At 48.5% G+C, this 20,236-nt stretch overlaps 1 protein-coding gene across 1 annotated transcript in view; it reads right to left on the bottom strand.

Annotated features, from left to right (window-relative positions):
• The window catches only part of LOC126987680 (neural cell adhesion molecule 2-like), a gene marked incomplete at its 5' end in the record, with an annotated part of 163,970 nt that overhangs the window by 12,350 nt on the left and 131,384 nt on the right, over positions 1-20,236 (bottom strand). Inside the window, 2 exon segments of the mRNA XM_050844806.1 lie at positions 7,863-7,991; positions 12,424-12,684. Coding sequence (XP_050700763.1) covers positions 7,863-7,991; positions 12,424-12,684 — 390 coding nt within the window.

The following is a 20,236-nucleotide window of genomic DNA, read 5'->3' as shown; positions in this document are numbered from 1 at the left end:
TGGAACCATTATGCTTCCTGATGCTAATATACGACGCCATGACGGACACCGCTGCTCGGTGGAAATATGTGGACGACACCACCCTCGCCACCATATATATATATATATATATATATATATATATATATATATATATATATATATATATATATATATATATATATATATATATATATAATGTTGCTCGGTGGAAATATGTGGACGACACCACCCTCGCCACCACCATCAACAACGACAACCCGGATTACAGCCACCTCCAGCTCCTCCTTGACCGCCTCAACACTTGAACCACCGACAACAAAGTCACCCTCAACACCAACAAGACTACAGTAATGCACATCCACACCTCCTCAGACACCCTCCTCCCTCCCTGTGTCTCCATCGACGGCCGTCCCCTCCAGGTGGTTCAGTCTGTCAAGCTTCTTGGTCTCACCATTGACAACAAACAAACGTGGGGCCAACACGTCAACTCCCTCATAACGTCAGCCACATACCAGCTACACCTCCCGAAGACTGAAGAAGCTGGGAACACCAGTGCGTGAGCTGGCGAGTGTGTACTCCACCTTCATACTCCCTCGGCTCACGTACGCGTCTCATAAGAACATAAGAACGTAGGAGTCTGCAAGAGACCGGTAGGCCTGTACAAGGCAGCTCCTTTGAACTTAAGCTCCCGTGTATCTAACCCCACCTGATATCGCTGTCCATGAATTTATCTAATTTATTTTTGAATGTGACAATTGTATTGGCACTCACCACATGACTGCTAAGCCTATTCCACTCATCCACCACCCTGTTAGTAAACCAATTTTTGCCTATGCCCCTGTTGAATCTGAATTTATCCAGTTTAAACCCATTACTTCGTGTCCTACCCGGTTCTCTTACCAACAAAACCTTATGAATATCTCCCTTATTAAAGCCCTTCATCCATTTATAAACCTCGATCATGTCTCCACGCACCCTTCGCCTTTCTAGAGAATGGAAGTTTAACTGTTTGAGTCTTTCCTCGTATGGCAAGTTTCTCAACCCCTGAATCATCTTAGTCATCCTCCTCTGCACCGATTCTAACATTTTGATATCCATTCTATAGTAAGGTGACCAGAACTGAACCGCATAGTCAAGATGAGGTCTAACTAATGCTAAATATAGTTTGAGGAAGACTTCGGCGCTTCTGTTGCTTACGCTCCTTGAAATAAATCCCAGTACCCTATTTGCTCGATTTCTAGCTTGAATGCATTGTGCCCTTGGACGGAGATCAGAGCTCACTAAGACCCCTAAATACCTCTCGCACCTAGACCTGCTTATGAGAGGTCTGGGTGCGAAAGGGATTTAGGGGTCTTAAATCCAGCTTGGTCATCTTTCCTCAACGCCACTCAACACCGTCAACTCGAGCGTGTGCAGAAAAGGGCGGTGCGGCTACACCACCTACCAGGAGGCCCTTCCCGCCCTGCACCTTACCAACCTTCAGGCCCGCCACCAACACCACCTCCAGCAGTTCGCCACCAAACTCCTCCACCACCCACGACACAAAAACTTGCTCCCCCTGGTAGCTCCCCCTCTCCGCCACAATGTTCGACACCACAACAAGCTGCTCCCCATACGTGCGCGCGCAGACAGATGCAAGAAAAGTGCAGTACCAACAATAGTGAAAATCCTCAACACAGACACTTTAATTTTAGGTTAATTTTAAGTTTGTAATTTTAGAATGATCTCCCTATATGATATTGTTACGAATGTGTTGTATGTTAATGATTGTATGTGTAATGTGATAAAATTGTAGCATGATGCAATGTTAGCTCAGCATGGTGCAACTCTACTTGTTGGGACAAGAGAAAGAGGGGAGCCCGGGGCCTCCGGCCACCGGACAGGAGAAGTGCTGAGTCGGCTGTTGCTAGCAAGGGTGGCTGAGGGGCAGTTGAGGGTGGCGTGTCTGGGCTTGGAGAGGGTTCAGCTGTGTGCTCCGCTCGCGAGCTGTGTGCATCCGGTGTGCGTGTCTGCCGTGCCCCTGTACTGTGCCTGATTAACTAACTGTTCTGTGCCCTTGAAAGTTGCTGTACTGTGTGAGGAACCTGTCATTAAACTAGAACTTAGTGTTGAACGTGTATCCTTTGTGTCCTGCCTCGTTCCCGCCTCCCCTCGGTGTTCGGTGTGGGCCGCCGTGAGTGACTGGTGCCCGTGTGGTTGTTTTGGGGATCACGCCGCCTGCCTGCCCGTGGATGGTGTGTGTGGGGGGGGTGGCGTAACACTTGGTGTCACGAGTGGGATAAGTGAACAGTGAAGCGCGCCGAGTCGTCATGGCGTCCCAAAATGGCCGCCGTGAGGGTGAGGAGGAGGGCAAGGCCGAGGCTGACGCGGGTGAGGTGAAGCCGGGCCAGATGGACTTCTTCGCTGCCATGCTGGCCGAGATGGAAAAGAGGGCAGAAGAGACGGCACGCGAGCAGGCTCAGAGGGCAGACGAGAGAGCACGCCATCTTGCCGAGGTCCTCCAGAGCTGTTTCTCGTTGCTGAAGGTGGAAACCCTGCAGTACACCGACCAAGGCTGCGACAGCGCGAGGAGTGAACGGCTGGAGGAGGTGCGGACCCAGGAAGACGAGGTCCGAGGCCTGAAGGAGGCGGAGAGGCAGCTGCGAGAGGTGGCACCGTCGCACGCGGAGGAAGAAGGCTCAGTTCTGGCAGGAAGCGCCGGGGCGGCGGTCCTGCAGGGGCCTATTTGGGGCCCCTGGCAAGGACTCCTGGAGTCTGGTAGCGTCGTGGCGGAACCAGTAGCTGGCGCAGGAGGTTGGGAAGCCCCCGCCTCGTTGCCTCCCTCACCCCCTCCCTCACTGTTTATGACGTAACCAAATCACTGGACGTAGTCTATCTTGATTTCCAGAAATTTTTAGTGGCGTCCCTCAGGGCTCGGTTCTTGGCCCAGTGCTCTTCATTATTTACATCAACGACGTGGATGTTGGACTCAATAACCGCATTAATAAATTTGCAGACGACACAAAGATTGGTAACTCGGTTCTCACTGACGAAGACAGGCAAAGCCTCCAAGAGGATTTGCACAAAATTTCAGCTTGGTCGGATAGATGGGAGATGCCCTTCAACGTAGACAAGTGCCAGGTCCTTCAAGTTGGAACGAGGAATAAGAAGTTCGATTACGAAATGCGCGGCGTTAAACTCAAAAGAGTTCAATGCGTCAAGGACTTGGGGGTCAAAATCGCGTCAAACCTCAAATTCTCACAGCAATGCATCGATGCAGCAAATAAAGCGAACAGAATGTTGGGCTTCATTAAAAGAAACTTTTTATTTAAGAATAAAGATGTAATACTCCCGCTCTACAACAGTTTAGTCAGACCCCACTTGGAATATGAGGTACAGTTTTGGTCTCCCCACAATGCAAAGGATATTGCTAAATTAGAAGGTGTTCAGCGTCGGGCAACGAAAATGATCCCTTCCTTGCGCAACAAATCCTACGAAGAAAGGCTTTCTACCCTTAACATGTTCTCTCTTGAGAAACGTCGCCTCCGAGGAAAACTGATCGAATGTTTTAAAATACTTAATGGTTTCACGAATGTAGACAGATCAACATTGTTTATGATCGATGACACTTTGCGCACGAGGAACAATGACGTAAAACTCAGATGTAGACAAGTAAATTCAGACTGCACCAAATTTTTCTTCACCAACGTTGTAGTGCGAGAATGGAATAAGCTCCCACCATCAGTGGTCCAGTGTAACACGATTGACTCCTTCAAAAATAAGCTCGACCGTCACTTCCTTCAACTTAATATCAACTAGAGTAGAAATGCAACGTTTTGGAGTCTTCTGATTAATGTAAAATCACTTAGGTTTAAGGACAGACCACCAAGTCTGGACCATGGGGTCTGTGTGGTCTGATTTTCTATGGAAATCTATGTAAATCCTCCATGCCAGCCGGCTTGCAGGTCACGAAGTCCGCTCTCTCTCCCATGGCAGCAGCGAGAGGTGGCGACGTGGTGCGGGGAGGAACAAGAAGCGTCACGTGTGCTGGCGGCGGGTGCACGGGTGGCGGACTGGCGGGGCTCCGCGTAGGGCCCCTGGCAAGGGCCCCTGAAGCCTGGTGGCGTCGTGGCGGAGCCGGTGGAGGCTGCAGGAGGCTGGGGAGCCATCGGAGCCGCTCCCTTGGGTCCAGCTGGTGCTGGAGTCGGACCCATTAACCCTGCCTCGTTGCCTCTCTCACCGCCTCCCTCTCCGCCATGCTGGCCGGCTTGCAGCCCACGTGGTCCGCCCGCTCCCCGCTGCGGCCCCTCTGCCTCCCGGCGCTCAGGGAGGCTTAAGCCAGCGGGGCACGACGGGAAGTTGGTATGGGAGGCCCAGTTCAATATGCCAGCTGCTGCCCAGGGCTGGGGCGAGGATGAGAAGGCGCTGCAGCTGACAACAGAGCTACGGGGCTCAGTGGACGAGCCAGGCCGCTTGGCGGTGGGCGCCGCGGCCGTGAGAACCTGGGGGCGGCCTGACATGCTGGCCGCTACGCGACTCCAGGACGCGCCACAGAGGCTGTGTGACGTCACGGGGCACTGCGTGCAGTCTGAGGGGCCAGTGGAGGCTCATATCGGCGTAGGCAGCGCTGTGGAGCGCCGGCCGACGGACGCCGCCGATCGAGACGAGCCGTGCGTGCTGGGCCTCGACTACCTGCCGCAGGGCGAGGCCTGTGCCGACCTTGGACGGGAGCTGGAGAGGCTGCGCGGACAGGCGCCTTTGCTCCCGAAGGTCGGCTGTGCAGAGGTAGTCGCGGCGGAGCGACTGCACCTTGCCCCGGGGACGGAGGCCAGGGTCCTGTGTTGCCGGTCGGACGCGATGCCAGCGGAAGGCACGGTGGAGTCCACGGAGGGCCTGCAGCTGCCTGGTGGTGTGGCAGCCGGACGGAGTCTCGAAGGAGCGGGGGAGGAGTCAGTCACGGTGCTGGTGGCTAACTCCGACGAGGCTCGGAAAGTACCCGCTGGTGCCAAGCTGGGCACCTGTGAAGAGGTGGCACAACAAGAGGAGGCGTCGGGGAGCGCGGAGTCGGCCGCTGTGAGGCCGCTGCCCAACTTCCTGGAGGATTCGGCGCACCGGAGCGCCGCTCACCTGACGGAGGCGCAGACGAAGGTGCGCCACACCCTGGCTCGGTGCGCGGACGTGTTCAGCGGGGGTGGATTGGACCTGCTGGGCTGCACGGGGTTGGTGAAGCACAACATCAGCACGGGAAATGGTGCGCCCACCAGGAGCCCGCTCCGACGTGTCGTGCCGGCCAGGCGGGAGGAACTGCAGCGCGCCGTCAACGAGCTGGCGGCGCAGGGGGTGATGGAGCGGACAGACAGTCCGTGGCCCTCAACAGTCGCCTGGATATGAAGAAGGACGGCACGCAGCGCTTCTGTGCAGACTGCCGGGCGCTAAGGGACGAGACTGGCGAGGATTCTCACCCCCTGCCGTGGACCGACGACGCGCTGACGAGGGCCTTGGAGTTCGGGGCATTGACGACGACCAGCGGCCTAGCGGCGGCCGCCCCGCCTTGCCATGACCTCCGGGGCCGGATGGCGAAGGTGAAGATGAAGGCAGCGTCGGTGAAGGCGAGCCCGGAGGGCCTCCGTGGCTCGTGCGGGGGCTGTGGCAAGAGGGGGCATAGGTGCAGTCTGTGCCTAGGGGAGCGAAGGACGCGTTCCCTCGACCGGCTGAGCCCCGACGCCCTCCAGCCGTGCTGTAAGGACTGTGGCCAGTCAGGCCACCGCTTGAGTGCCTGTCCCAGGTCCAGGGACGCGGCGCGGGCGGGAAGCGCGGACGGGCTGGAGAAGGGAGTCGACTTCCAGCCGTCTCCCGCCCTCGGGCCCCGCCTTGAGTAAGCTGCCGCCGCCCGACCAGCCTGTTGCCAGTGGGAGGCTTAGCGGTTGTTGATACGACGCGTGACAGTGGACACCGGGGGCTGAGGAGTGCTCGGCGCGGCCTGACCCGGGGTAGTGTGTGCTGCTGGAGGGGCCAGTGGAGGCTCGTATCGGCGCAGGCAGCGTTGTGGAGCGCCGGCCGATTGATGTCGCCGATCGAGACGAGCCGTGCTTGCTGGGCCTCGACTACCTGACGCAGGCCAGTAAGGCTTGTGGTGGCCTCGGACGGGAGCTGGAGAGGGTGACTGGAGTGGTGCCCTTTGCTTCCAGAAGGTTTTCGAGCATGGCTGCGTGGGGAGGTAGTCACAGCCGGGCGAGGGCACCTTGCCCCGAGGGTGGAGGCCAGGAGCCGGTGTCGACTGTCCCGAGCGTCACGTGGAGCGGATGGCGTGGAAGAGCCCACTGAGGACTGGCGGCTGGTGAACGGCATGGCTGACAGGCGGAGCCCCTTGGGGGCGCGAGAAGAGATTGTGGAGGACAGACTGATTTATGTGCATTGCATGTATTTTTTTGTGTTCAATGTTCGGCCGGGAGCTCAGGCTATCGGTGGATTTGGCCACGGGGCGGCCTCCCGACGTGAGCTTGCCCACCATCACCTCTGGCTTCGCAGCGGCACTGCAGGAAAGCCTGGCTGAGGTGCACCGACGCGTACGGGGCAAGCTCAAGGTGGCAGGCCAGGCCATGAAATGAAGGAGACATACGACCGGCGCAAGAGGGACGTGAGCCCCAGCAGCAGTGACGAGGACGTGTCAGAGGTCGACCACGGGGCGAACGAGAACAGGGGCGGTGCGAGCGAAGCGGCAGACGTCAGTGACGACCCTGAGCAAGTACTTGGGGCCGACGACGCCGCTCTGGGTGCCACCGCCTGCCTACCGCCACCCGCATCTCTCCTGCGGCGCCCTCGGCGAGAGAGGCGACGGCCGGGATGGTTAAGAGACTTTAGTGATGTCCCAGGGGACTGATTAGTTTGATTTATTTCATGAGTTTTGTTTGTTGAATGTTGGGGCAGCCGGGTCGACTGCCTTTAAACGGAGGGGATAGTGTTACGAATGTGCTGTATGCTAATGATTGTATGTGTAATGTGATAAAATTGTAGCATGGTGCAATGTTAGCTCAGCATGGTGCAACTCTACTTGTTGGGACAAGAGAGAGAGGGGAGCCCGGGGCCTCCGGCCACCGGGCAGGAGAAGTGCTGAGTCGGCTGTTGCGAGCAAGGGTGGCTGAGGGGCAGTTGAGGGTGGCGTGTCTGGGCTTGGAGAGGGTTCAGCTGTGTGCTCCGGTCGCGAGCTGTGTGCATCCGGTGTGCGTGTCTGCCGTGCCCCTGTACTGTGCCTGATTAACTAACTGTTCTGTGCCCTTGAAAGTTGCTGTACTGTGTGAGGAACCTGTCATTAAACTAGAACTTAGTGTTGAACGTGTATCCTTTGTGTCCTGCCTCGTTCCCTCCTCCCCTCGGTGTTGGGTGTGGGCCGCTGTGAGTGACTGGTGCCCGTGTGGTTGTTCTGGGGATCACGCCGCCTGCCTGCTCGTGGATGGTGTGTGTAGGGGGGGTGGCGTAACAATATGTATATTTTCAGCTCTCGAGCTGCATATTTTTAAATAAAGCGTGTATTATTACATGTGTGTGTGTATTATTATGTATGTATTATTACACACACACACACACACACACACACATATATATATATATATATATATATATATATATATATATATATATATATATATATATATATATATATATATATATGAAAACATTAGGGTGTAAAGTATGTTGAGATGGGACAGAAGGGATGGAAAGAAGGGAATAGTTATAGAGAGGTGGCGTAGCCAAAGCATGGTGTGGTAACGAAGTGAGGTAAATGGAGGAAGATATAAAACTTGCAAGACTGAGCTACGGAATTAATGAAAGGCAATAATGTATAAGGAAAGAAGAATGTATTAGGAATAAAGGGAAAGAAAAAAAAGGGTGGCAGAACGTACCTATGTGGAGTGGGCAGAGGGAGTCGTGTGCCCTGGGCGGAGGTGTCTGTGTTCCTGGGATCTCCGAGCCCTCGCACGAACTAGGTTCCTCGCTGGTGCCCGAGGAGTCTACTAACCTTCGGGACAACACTGGTGAAGAGATGAAAACAGGGGGGGGGTAACAGAAACAGGGTGACTCAGGCTGAGATACAGTTTAATGGCTTAATGGTCGATAAATCTTTTCAATTTATTAATTAAGGATTGAGATAACAAAATTTAATTTTGTTAGAGTCGAGATTGATTTTCAGTTTGAGTTCAGAATTGTTTGCTTCTCGGTTCTCACTGACGTAAATATAGACTGGTTGTAAAATAAGAGTGGCCCATGCGAAAAGAGGATTACGTTCAACTGAACTGAAGATTGCAATATGCGGTTACTATTGTCTGTTCACACCAAGTGTTCCTCTAGCGCCAAAGCAGCATTTGTTAAGGCGCACCTGATTGGCTGGCCTCCCCTCTTGGCTCTCGCCCTGATTGGCTGGCTTCCTCTCCCGGCTCTATAGTCTGTTTCACCAAGATATTACAGGCAGCCATGCCTCCTTTTTTTCTCTCTTGATTTTGATTAGCTCTATGGTAGTCAATCACTGGGCAGAACCCGTCAGTTTGCTTCCGCCTTCGTCACTGGTGTCAACGACTCTATGTTCTAAGTTTTCTAATACTATCTCGAATACGTATCACAAGGCCCACTTGTGTTTTCTGAGTAGCACTGCCATCCTTGAGTCATTATTTACAACATTCATTCTTTAACACAAGACGATTAATTATTTTTTGTCGTAGATATCGTGTGATGAATGAAGATATTTTTTTATACGATGAAAACAAATTTGTATTTCCATCTATATACAATTTAAGTGTACATATGGCTACGTTTTTGGTCTCATCATAATCTTTGACAGTTTAGGCACTGTAGATGTTCAATGGTGAAATTGTGTTGTTAATATTTCATGAGGATTTTGAAGTGTTGACATATTTTTTTTATGCATCACATAGCACTGCGAGGCAGTGTGAGCGCAAAGCAAGCTTCCTGGGCCAAGCAAATTAAACTTTTACAGCGCGGTGATTTGCTGCAACTTGGCCGGTCAAAATTGAAGAGCATGAGGGTGTGTGGCCGCATGTAAGTTGCTGTAACATCTTGGTGAAACAGACTATAGTGGAGGCGACTGTCACTCGCACATGCTTTCGGTGATAAATGTTTTTAATTAAACTGTTTACCTCAGCTCACATCTTATACAATACAGACAATTTTACTTAACACCAGCAGTGATTGTGGATCCTAATTATTCTTGTCACAACTCGGTAGAACCAAAAGTAAATAAACAATGACGAGTATTAGTGAAATAATGTGTCTGTAATGTTTATACCACTTTTGCATATATCTGATATCTTCAGCAAATATTGAGTCAGTGTTGACCTACTCCATTTTATTCCATAAAAAAAAGTCTCATGAACATGATGGTTTAACCAGACTATAGATAAAATGCGATGTAAGAGACACGGAATGATTTATCTAGACATGTCGCGTCCTTCAGTGCGGTGTGCTCGCTGGCGCTGTTGGTGCAGGGTGCGTTATGCCCTTCAAATAGCCTACTATGTACCTAATAATATATGACACTCAGTGACTCATATCAAACCAAAGCTTGCTTGCTGACCTCAGTTCTTTCATTTTTCGTTCCTCACATGGTTTCTTAAATTGCCAGTCATTCTTTTACTTGTCAACAACTTGCAGAAACCATATGATAAAGCAAACAAACGGTCCTGTCGTGCGCAGCATCGCTCTGAAGGACGTTGTCTAGATGAATCCTTCCGTGTTTCGCTTACATCGCGTTTTATCTATAGTCTGGTTATACCATCATGTTCATGATACTCTTCTTTGGAATAAAATGGAATAGGTCAGCACTGACTCAATTATTGTTGCAAATACCATTTTTTTTTTTTTTTACGTCTTCCCCTATGGCGCCGGTAGGCCTTAGTAGTGGGGCCTGATGGTCGGCCCCAGCCCGTTGTGGCGCAGGCAATTGTTTATAGTGGCGCCATCTTGCATTGCAGATATATGTAAAAGTGGTATAAACATTTCTGACGCGTTATTTCGCTTATACTTGTCATTATTTATTTAAGAGTACTTTTGGTTCGACCGAGTTGTGACAAGCATATATAGGATTCACAATCACTGCTGCGTTTAATGGTGTTAAGTAAAATTGTCTATCTTGTATAAGCTGTGAGCCAAGGTAAATAGTTTAAAAACATTTATCACCAAGAGCATGTGCTAGTGACAGTCGCCTCCTCTAGAGCCGGGAGAGGAAGCCAGCCAATCAGGGCGAGAGCCGATAGGGGAGGCCAGGCAATCAGGTGCGGCGTAGCAAATGCTGCTTATGCTGGGATTACACATCCGCGATTTCGCTCTGCGACGGTTGGCGATTTTGAAAATTTCCGAAATCGGCATATACGCTCGACATCGTAGCGACGTCCCTGCGATTAGTCGCAATAGTCGCGCGATAAAGTTCGCGCGACTTGCGGGTGCCGGCCCGTCGCGCGAACATTTTGAAATGTTCAAAAAGTTCGCAAAAAGTCTGCGATATTGGCCAAATCGCACGATTATTCGCACGGTTAAGCGAGAGACCATCGCAGTATGCGCTCGCATACCCTCGCCAAACGCAAGGGATCGCGGTGTATGCGCGAGTATATGCGAGCGAGTATGTACATCGTGCGTATGGCAGCGACGCTGCTTCGGAAAGCGAGATGGCAGCGAGCGAGCGGGAGGGTGTGAAAAACCGTTGGCGAGCGACCACTCTCTCGCACTCATACTGTCCTACCACACGGGGGCTCCGTGCTCTGCTCTCGCCTGCCTCTTGGCACCACGTGGTTTTCCTCCTGCTGGTGTGTTGCGGATCTCGGGCTCCGCCACATCGGGACACAGCCGCACCGGGTCTCGGCTTGGGTGTGTAGACTTTCGCGGCGGCCTCTCCGTGAGGGTACGGCCACACTGCACGCGGTTTGCTGGGAGGGTAGAGGGTAGCGGGACGCCAAGCGGGTAGAAGCAGGCGATGCCGTGTCCACATCGGAAGAGGGAAAATCGTGTTGTTTAGGTTTTGGTGACGCCCACTCGGTGCAATGTCATTGTCAAAATTCTCAAGAAAATTGCTTTTAAGTGAGACTGTGTCTCTAAAAATAGATGACCTGGATGTCGGCAGATCTTGCTGGAATCACGACTTTAACAAGCAGCGAGAAAGACGTGGTGAATTCAACAATGTGTACTGTCAAGCTCGCATGTACGACGATAAGTTTTTTGAGTATCTACGGGTGACTCCTGGAACATTTGACTGTTTGCTGAATAAACTGGAAGTGCGGCTGACCAAGATGATAACCAACTTCAGAAAAACAGTTAGTGCCGAACAGTGACTGGTCATAACACTGAGGTAAGGAAATGTTTAAAGCAAATCACAACCACGTATACAGAGCGTACTGTACATCAAATTTATTAAAGAAAGTAAACAAACCTGTCTGGCGATTTTAACCGACATGTGGGTTCACGTAGCTGGGAGGGTAGCGGGTAAGCTTGTAGGGAACCCGCTACCCGCGTCCGGTATGGCCACTCGTATTAGATAACATGTGTTTGTTCTTGCCTCTCTCTGACCAACTAGGCGTCCCGCTACCCTCTACCCTCCCAGCAAACCGCGTGCAGTGTGGCCGTACCTCAGTGACGGCTGCACCTATCGCGGGACATCACACCTAAGAGGACCCACGGCAGGAAGGACAAGCTGCAGCCACCTCGAGTAAGGCTGTTGCACGAGCCTCTACTCCTCATCCTTCGTCTCCACACTGAGTTAAGTAGCCAATCGTTAGTGTAACCAGTTTAGGTTAGACTGTGCTCGCAAGAATAACGATTTAGGCCAGCTTGGTGTGTTATCTGTCTGTATTACACTGTCTTTATTACACACAAAACTGTGTTTTCTGTGTAATAAAGTTAGTGCATAGCTGTACACGCGCTCTATCAGTTACCTTTGTGTGCCTGTGTATGTGCCTTCCAGCCCCATAAGAAGAGTGACCCAACGGGTGATTTATATGGTAAGTCGTGCTATAATCCCTTCCCAGGGCGTATACACAGTAGTGTGTCTCGTGGCGTGCCGCGGGGATCAAACCCGTGTTGTCTAGTACCGGCTTTTGAGCACACGCCTGTTATTATCATATTTTTCCCCGTGACAGAGAGAGAGAGAGAGAGAGAGAGAGAGAGAGAGAGAGAGAGAGATGTGTATCAACTCCGCTGGCAAATACTATAAGTACCATAACCAAACACAACAACAATCATTATCAAAAGCCATATAACTATAATCAAACTAAACAAGAAATTATAAATTCAACAAGAACCGCTCTCAAACACTACATACCTCACCCCCAAACATTACCGTCACCTTATACGCCACAGTCAGCATCATACCAATAAAAAGGAAACGATATATTTGGTGGAAATAATCACAATTGCAACTACAACCAACCACAACCCTTACCACCATCTGACAGGAGCACTCACCTCTTGTTTCAGGTATAACGTCTGGGTCCTTTTCATCCATGTCAAGCCTTCCGCTGTGGCTGTCATCCTTTTTTAGTATGTGTATACTTGAGTCAGCTTGATTGATTCGTCCCTGTAGGTTCTCCCGTCTTGGCCGCCTTACTACCATCACTACCACAATCACTATGAAAACCACTAAAATACCGCCAACCACGCCCAGGATGATGGCCAGTGAAGGGTGTAGCTCCATTGTGGACGGCAGTTCGCTAGCCTGGATGACACCTGCGCGGGAGGAAGGGAAACTTTATGTAGGTCAATAATGTAGAAATAGTTTATCCCGAGGGAAAATACACAGCAATGGGATTCGTTGATGTAGCTCCATAGGGAAAGGCAGCTAGCTATCATAATTATATCCAACTTCTATCATAAAAATAAGTAGACTTATGTGGCTCGGAATTGTTCGTATAGGTGTCTGATGATAATGAATATTTACAGAGCTACCCATTATTTGGATATGTTAAGATTTTTTTATACAGTAAAGGAAGCAGCTCAAGGGCAAAAAAGAAAAGAAAACAATGAAAAAAGTCCGCTAACCACTGCTCCTATGTAAAGAGTAAAGAGGAGTGGTCGGAAGAGAGGTCAATTTCGGGAGGAGACATGTCCTGATGCTCTCCTTTTGAAATAGTTCAAGGCGTAGGCAGGAGGAAATACAGATGAAGGAAGATTGTTCCAGAGTTCACCAGCGTGAGATGAAAGAATGAATTTGTTGGTTAATTCTTGCATAAGGGATCTGGACAGTGAAGGGATAAGCTTGAGTAGAAAATCGAGTGCAGCGAGGCCGCGGGAGGGGGGGGGGAGGCATGCAGTTAGTAAGTTCTGAAGAGCAGTCAGCGTGAGAATATCAATATAAAATAGCGAGGCAACATGGCGGCGGAATTTAAGGGGTAGGAGACTGTCAGTAAGAAGAGTGGAGTTTATGAGACGAAGAGCCTTCGACTCCACTCTATCCAAGAGAGCTGTGGGTGTGGAGTTCCACCACACGTGAGATGCATACTCCATACGAGGGCGGATAAGGCGCCTGTACATGGATAGCAACTGTGCGGGGGAGAAGAACTGGCGGAGGCGATACAAAACGCCCAACCTCGAGGAAGCTCATTTAGTGAGAAAAGAGATGTGATATTTCCATTTAAGATTTTGAGTTAAGGATAGACCAAGAATGTTTAGAGTAGAAGAAGGTGACGATCAGATAGAAGGTCCGAAGTAGATTGATGCTTATGAATCTTCAGGTTAAGGATTGATTCAAAAGCTTTAGAAGACAGGAAAGTAAAGCTATTGGACGGTAGTTTAAGGGATTGAAGCGGTCACCCTTCTTAGGCACAGGCTGTATGTAGGTGTACTTCCAGCAGGAAGGAAAGGTAGATGTTGACAGGCAGAGACAAAAGAGTTTGATCAGGCAGGGTGTCAGCACGGAAACACAATTTTTAAGGACAACTGGAGGCACTCCGTCAGGCCCATAAGCCTTCTGAAGATTGAGACCAGAGAGGGCATAGAAGACATCATTCTTAAAAATCTTTATAACAGGCATAAATGAGTCAAAAGGGGAATGAGTAGGAGGAATATCCCCATAATCGTTTTGAGTGCAGCTTTTAGAGAAAGTTTGAGAGGAGAGTTTAGCCTTAGATATGGATGTGACGGTAGTGCTGCCATTAGGTTTAAGGAGAGGAGGGAAAGATGAAGAAGTGAAATTGGAGGAGATATTTTTGGCTAGGTGCCAGAAGTCTCTGGAAGAATTAGAAAAAGCAAGGTTGTGGCATTTTCTTCTGATGAAAGTGTTTTTGGTGAGTCGAAGAATAGATTTGGCACGATTCCGGGCGGAAATGTAAAGATCATGATTAACAGAAGTGCGAAGGCTCTGGTACCTTTTGTGAGCTGCCTCTCTATCAATAGCACGAGAACAAACGTGATTTAACTAGGGCTTTTTAGCATGAGGAGTAGAGAAAGTACGTGAAATGTGTGCTTCCATTCCAGAGACAATCACCTCAGTGATGCGCTGGGCACACCTAGGGGTCTCTCTCCTGGAAGCAATAATCATTCCACGGGAAATAGGAAAAGTACATCCTCAGGTCGTCCCACCGCGCTGAAGGAAAATGCCAGAGGCATCGCCTCTTCGGTGGGTCCAGAGGCTGTACAGGAGGAATAGGACAGAATACAAAAATAAGGTTGTGATCGGAGGAGCCGAAAGGAGAGAACAGTTTGATAGAGTAAGCTGAAGGATTAGAGGTTAGGAATAGGTCTAGAATGTTGGGCGTGTTTCCAAAGCGGTCGGGAATACGAGTAGGGTGCTGAACCAACTGTTCTAGATCAGTGAGGAGAGCAAAGTTGTAGGCTTGTTCATCAGGCTGGTCAGTGAAAGAAGATGAAAGCCAAAGCTGGTGGTGAACATTGAAATCTCCTAAGATGGATATTTCAGCGAAAGGAGAGTGGATCAAGATGTGCTCCACTTTGGAATTCAAATAGTCAAAGACTTTTACATAGTTGGTAGAATTAGGTGAGAGATAAACAGCACATATGTATTTAGTAATAACGACAATGAAGTCTTAGACAGATGGTGCAAAATTCTGAAGAGTCAAGGTCATAGGCACGAGAGCAAGTGATGTCATTGCGTACATAGACGCAACATCCAGCTTTGGCTTGAAATTTAGGATAGAGATAGTAGGAGGGAACACAGTAAAGGTTGCTGTCAGTAGCCGCTAAGGCCTGTGTTTCGGTGAGGAATAGAAGGTGAGGTTTAACGGAGGAGAGATGGTGTTCCACAGAAGGGAAATTAGAATAGACAACGAATGTTGAAACAGTTGATAAAAAAGAAGTTCGAGGAGTTATCAGGACATCTCTTGGGTCGGAAGCCAAAAGGGGAGTCCTCTCTGGGGGAATTTGTGGTCCCCTCCCACCCACCCTCAGGCTGGGACTCCGAGGTGTGTGTAATTTTTTTTTAATCAAAGGAAGAGAAGCAAGCTCATAAAAGAAAAAAAGAAAAAAGAAAAACCCACAAAAGACTGCTCCCGATTTCGGGAGGAGAGTTGTTTCCAGAAGAGGTTAAGAAAGGGGAGGAAGTGTCTCGATACCTCCTCTTGAATGAAGGAAAGATAGTCGGGAGTTTACCAGGATGAGCAGATTGTTCAAGTGATGATGCAAGTTGAGGGATAAGAAGGGATGCTGGTTATATAGTGAGCAGAAGAATTTAGTGGAGAGTATAGATGCCGATGAAAGAGGGGGGTCCAGCGTGCAGCCCATGGACTCAGCAGGAGGGCAGTTAGCAAGTCATCGCAGGAGTCAGAAAGATATCGAAAGAAGATGAAAGAAGGCAAATTGTGAAGAAGGAGGTGAAGACTATCAGGAGGAGGGAGGAGGAGAGCTGATGAGACGAGGCCACTCTGTCCAGAAGAGCTGAGTGAGCCCCCCGGACCACCCAGATGATGCATGCTCCATACGAGGCGGAACAAGGCCTGTATATATGGACAACAACTGGGGAGGGAGAAGAACTGGCGGAGACAGAGAACGCCCAGCCTCGAGGAAAGCTGATTAGTAAGAGATGAGATATGAGTTTTCAGTTGAGATTTTTGATTGAGATAGACCGAGGGATTTTTAGTGTTGAGGAAGTGTCAAAGAATAATAGATAGTTGTTTTGAATTGTTGTCGGAGGATAGGTGGAGAAACTGTGTTTTTGAGGCGTTGAAGGACACCAGGTTCTTCTTGCCCCAATCGGAAATAATAGTATGTTGCGTTTATGTAATGTGGTGTGGAAAGAAATAGGATCTGTGTTTAGAGAGTATACTGAACTACTCTCTGGTGTTAATGAGACAATAGGGAAACGGAAAATAAGGACACGGGAAGGGTGTTTGGTGGGCCTACAGCAACCTCCTCGCTTCCCGTATATACCTCACCTGGAGTGCTTTTGGTAATTGCTATTTTTTTGTCAATTTTATTGCCATCATTTCGATTTCGGTTATTGTTCAGTTTCCTGGACGATTTGAATGTCTGTCTTGTTATACTTTTACGATTTTCTGACCTAGTCTTAGTAGTTTGCAGAGTAAAGGTAGCTACGCAAGGTACTTTCACCCCTCCTGCGCCGCGTAGGCGGACATGCCGTCACTAAAAATACAGAGAGGGAGAAGTATGGTGGCAACGGGAGAGAGAAAAAAAGATGACGTGTTGCAAAAGTACAATTATAAATAATCAATAACTAAAGTAAAAAAGTAAGCTAAAGTGACGTGGGATATATTTGCACCAACGAACAGTACAAACAGTGGGCATATTTGCAAAACTGAACTTGCGCACATGACACAGCCCAGTCGGAGGGCAGATGCAACTGACGGCCATTGAAATTCAAGCCCTGCTGCCGCTTTGTTGTTTAGTGACATCACACTAGGACCAGTAGGAGCAATGGTGCCAGGCGTTAAAGGCATCTCCAGCTAACTGCAGCCATTTTAGATTGAGGTTATGTATTGCCAGGGCCATAATAATCCATATATATATATATATATATATATATATATATATATATATATATATATATATATATATATATATATATATATATATATATATATATGTGTGTGTGTGTGTGTGTACTCTACGTCCATGTATTTACGTACTGTGTGTGTGTGTGTGTGTGTGTGTGTGTGTGTGTGTGTGTGTGTGTTGGAGTGGTTGGGTATTATACGTATAGGCTATGTACGTATGTCTCACAAAGTTATTTGCAACGTACCCTGCGAGTCACCGATATGTAACCAATTTGGTGTACAAATGTCAATAGGTCTGTCGCCCTTGGGCGTAATAAATTTACTAAATAATAATAATAATCTCTCTCTCTCTCTCTCTCTCTCTCTCTCTCTCTCTCTCTCTCTCTCTCTACTACACACACACACACACACACACGTTTACACTCACACACCCACCAACCCGCCCACCCACACCCACACACACAGACACACACACTATGTATATTAATGTGTTTTCCATCATATAATTAGCATGTTTGTTTACATGATATATTTGCCGGGGAGGTTGAAACTTGTAGGGGTGGGTAAAGTTTTTTTTTTTTTTTTTTTTTTGAGGGGGGTGTAGCATCATAAATTTTGTCATGTTTAAAACTATTTTCCGTTGTTGAACGTTACTGCCTATAATATATATATATATATATATATATATATATATATATATATATATATATATATATATATATATATATATATATATATATATATTTTTTTTTTACAGCTACGCTATGAGAGCTGAAGGGCGCAAAGAAAAAAAAAAAAAAAAGAGCTACTACCTGCTCCTGAACAGAGGTTAAAGGGAGTGTCCAAAAATCAGAGGTTAACTTGGGGAGGAGGTGTCCTGATACCTTTCCTCTTGAAAGAGTTCAAGTCGTAGGCAGGAGGAAACACGAGTTACCAGCGTGAGGGATGAGAGAGAAGATGCTCACTGTGCTTTCATAAGGGTTTGGACAGGGTGGATGATGAGCATGGTGAAAGTCAGTGCAGTGGGGCATTTGGGGGGGAGGCATGCAGTTAGCAAGTTCAGAAGAGCAGTCAGCGTGGAAATATCGATAACATTGCGGCGGAGACTAAGAGGTAGAAGATCATCAAGTATTAAGAGAGCTGATGAGACAGTGAGGAGGAAGCTGATAGGCTGACCTGTGGAGCCTCCCCCACAAAAGAGCTGTGGGTCCATGCACATGAGATCTCAAGGCCCCGTATAGGGACAGCCGGGTGCAGGGGAGGACAACAACTATTTGGGGGAGAAGAACTGGCGGAGACGGCAGAGAACGCGCCAGCCTCGAGGAAGCTGATTTAAAGTTGATGATTTGTGGAAGTTTCAGTTGGAGTGCAGTTAGGATGAGTAGAGATGTTTGGTGTTGAGGAGGTGATGGCTGGATAATAGAATAGGAGAAGGAAGATTGTGTCAGTGTGTGGTGTGGGATTGGAGTGCGTTTTTGAGGTTTGAGGACACCAGGTTCTTGCCCCAATCGAAAAGAAATAATAGTAAGGCTGCTGACGTGCAGCAACCCCAGCCGGCCCTCGTTAAGTTAAGGTGGGAATGGGTGGGTCTTCTATTAAAAGTTGAATAATGCAGAGTGGGGAATCATCGTAGGGAATGAGGAGACAGTGTTTTTGAAGAAGAAGATCATCAATGAACAACAGAAAAGTGGGAGATGGGACAGAACCTCAGGGACACCACTGTTAATAGCACACACACACACACACACACACACACACACACACACACATATATATATATATATATATATATATATATATATATATATATATATATATATATATATATATATATATATATATATATATATATATATATTAATGGTAGTTCTTTCCTCTTTCCTTCATAAATTCCATGCAGTTTTTCCATGCTGCATGGTTCTTTTTCCTTTCCTGCCAGCTTTGGCTGGAGGGAGGAGCCTTCGCCTTTGCTGTCGTTCATCTTCCACCTTTGATTAGATAGTTAGTGTAGCTTGTCACAAACAGCTTCGTAAGGACCAGCAGGTCTGCTGTTGTTTGTTCTTCCTTTGTGTTCCTTTGTGTACATGGAGTATGCATCTCACGTGTGGAGTGGCTCCACTCACACAGCTCTCATGGACAAAGTGGAGTCTAAGGCTCTTCGTCTCATCAGCTCTCCTCCTCCTACTAATAGTCTTCTACCTCTTAAATTTCGCCGCCATGTTGCCTCTCTATCTTCTATCGATATTTTCATGTTGACTGCTCTTCCGAACTTGCTAACTGCATGCCTCCCCCCCTCCCGCGGCCCCGCTGTACACGACTTTCTACTCAAGCTCATCCCTTTACTGTCCAAATTCCTTACACATTTATATATTTCATCTTTTCTTAGTCCTGATAGTAGCATAGGTGTTCGTCAGCCTTTAAAACTGACCTCATTACTCAGTATATATACTTTATCAAGGAATATTCTCTTCCTTTTTCCTTTCCTGAGTATAATAGCCATTGCAAAATATTAATTAATTTGAGAAAGACGCGTTGACCACTGCAATTCATTACTACCGAAATATATATTCAAATTTCATTGTAACCCTTTCGCAAATAAGCTTCCATAATTCAACATCTCTCTCTCTCTCTCTCTCTCTCTCTCTCTCTCTCTCTCTCTCTCTCTCTCTCTCTCTCTCTCTCTCTCTCTCTCTCTCTCTCTCTCTCTCTCTCTCTCTCTCTCTCTTTCTGTGTGTGTGTGTGTGTGTGTGTGTGTGTGTGTGTGTGTGTGTGTGTGTGTGTGTGTGTGTGTGTGTGTGTGTGTGTGTCTCATACCTGTCAATAGCACCTTTCCCAGCACCTGTCAGCCCGTTCTTTACAAATCGTCATCATGACAACCTCCAAATCTCCCTCTTGTGTGGGGAGAATGTATCTAATTACCTGGTATCATACGGTTCCAATGATTACCGGTGATTACCTGAGAAACCACCGAGGGATGAAAGGGAAGGTTGGAGGCAGGTCCGTAATGAGCACTGGGGCGGTGGTGATCAATGTGTCCTCATCAAGGTAAATTGTGTGGAAAGGTTTGGTCGATGTGTTTCCCAGGTGGAGAAGGATGATGGTGTTTGGGATAGGCTCCTGATTGATGGTGATGACAGAGGTAGAGGAGTAGAGGGAGATTTTGGAGGGTTGAGTAGGAGAGGATGGGAAAGGTAGAGCGAGGTGAGAAGCATAAGGAGAAGTGAGAGGAGAGGTGAAGAGAACGTGTGTGTTTGGGGGGGGGGGGGGGGCCGTATGTGTGTATGTGTGTGTGTGTGTGTGTGTGTGTGTGTGTG

This window comes from Eriocheir sinensis, chromosome 66, assembly GCF_024679095.1.
Source record: "Eriocheir sinensis breed Jianghai 21 chromosome 66, ASM2467909v1, whole genome shotgun sequence".
Taxonomy (NCBI): Eukaryota; Metazoa; Arthropoda; class Malacostraca; order Decapoda; family Varunidae; genus Eriocheir; species Eriocheir sinensis.
The sequence above is the reverse complement of the archived record's forward strand: the minus strand, read 5'-3'. Positions and strand labels throughout refer to the sequence as shown.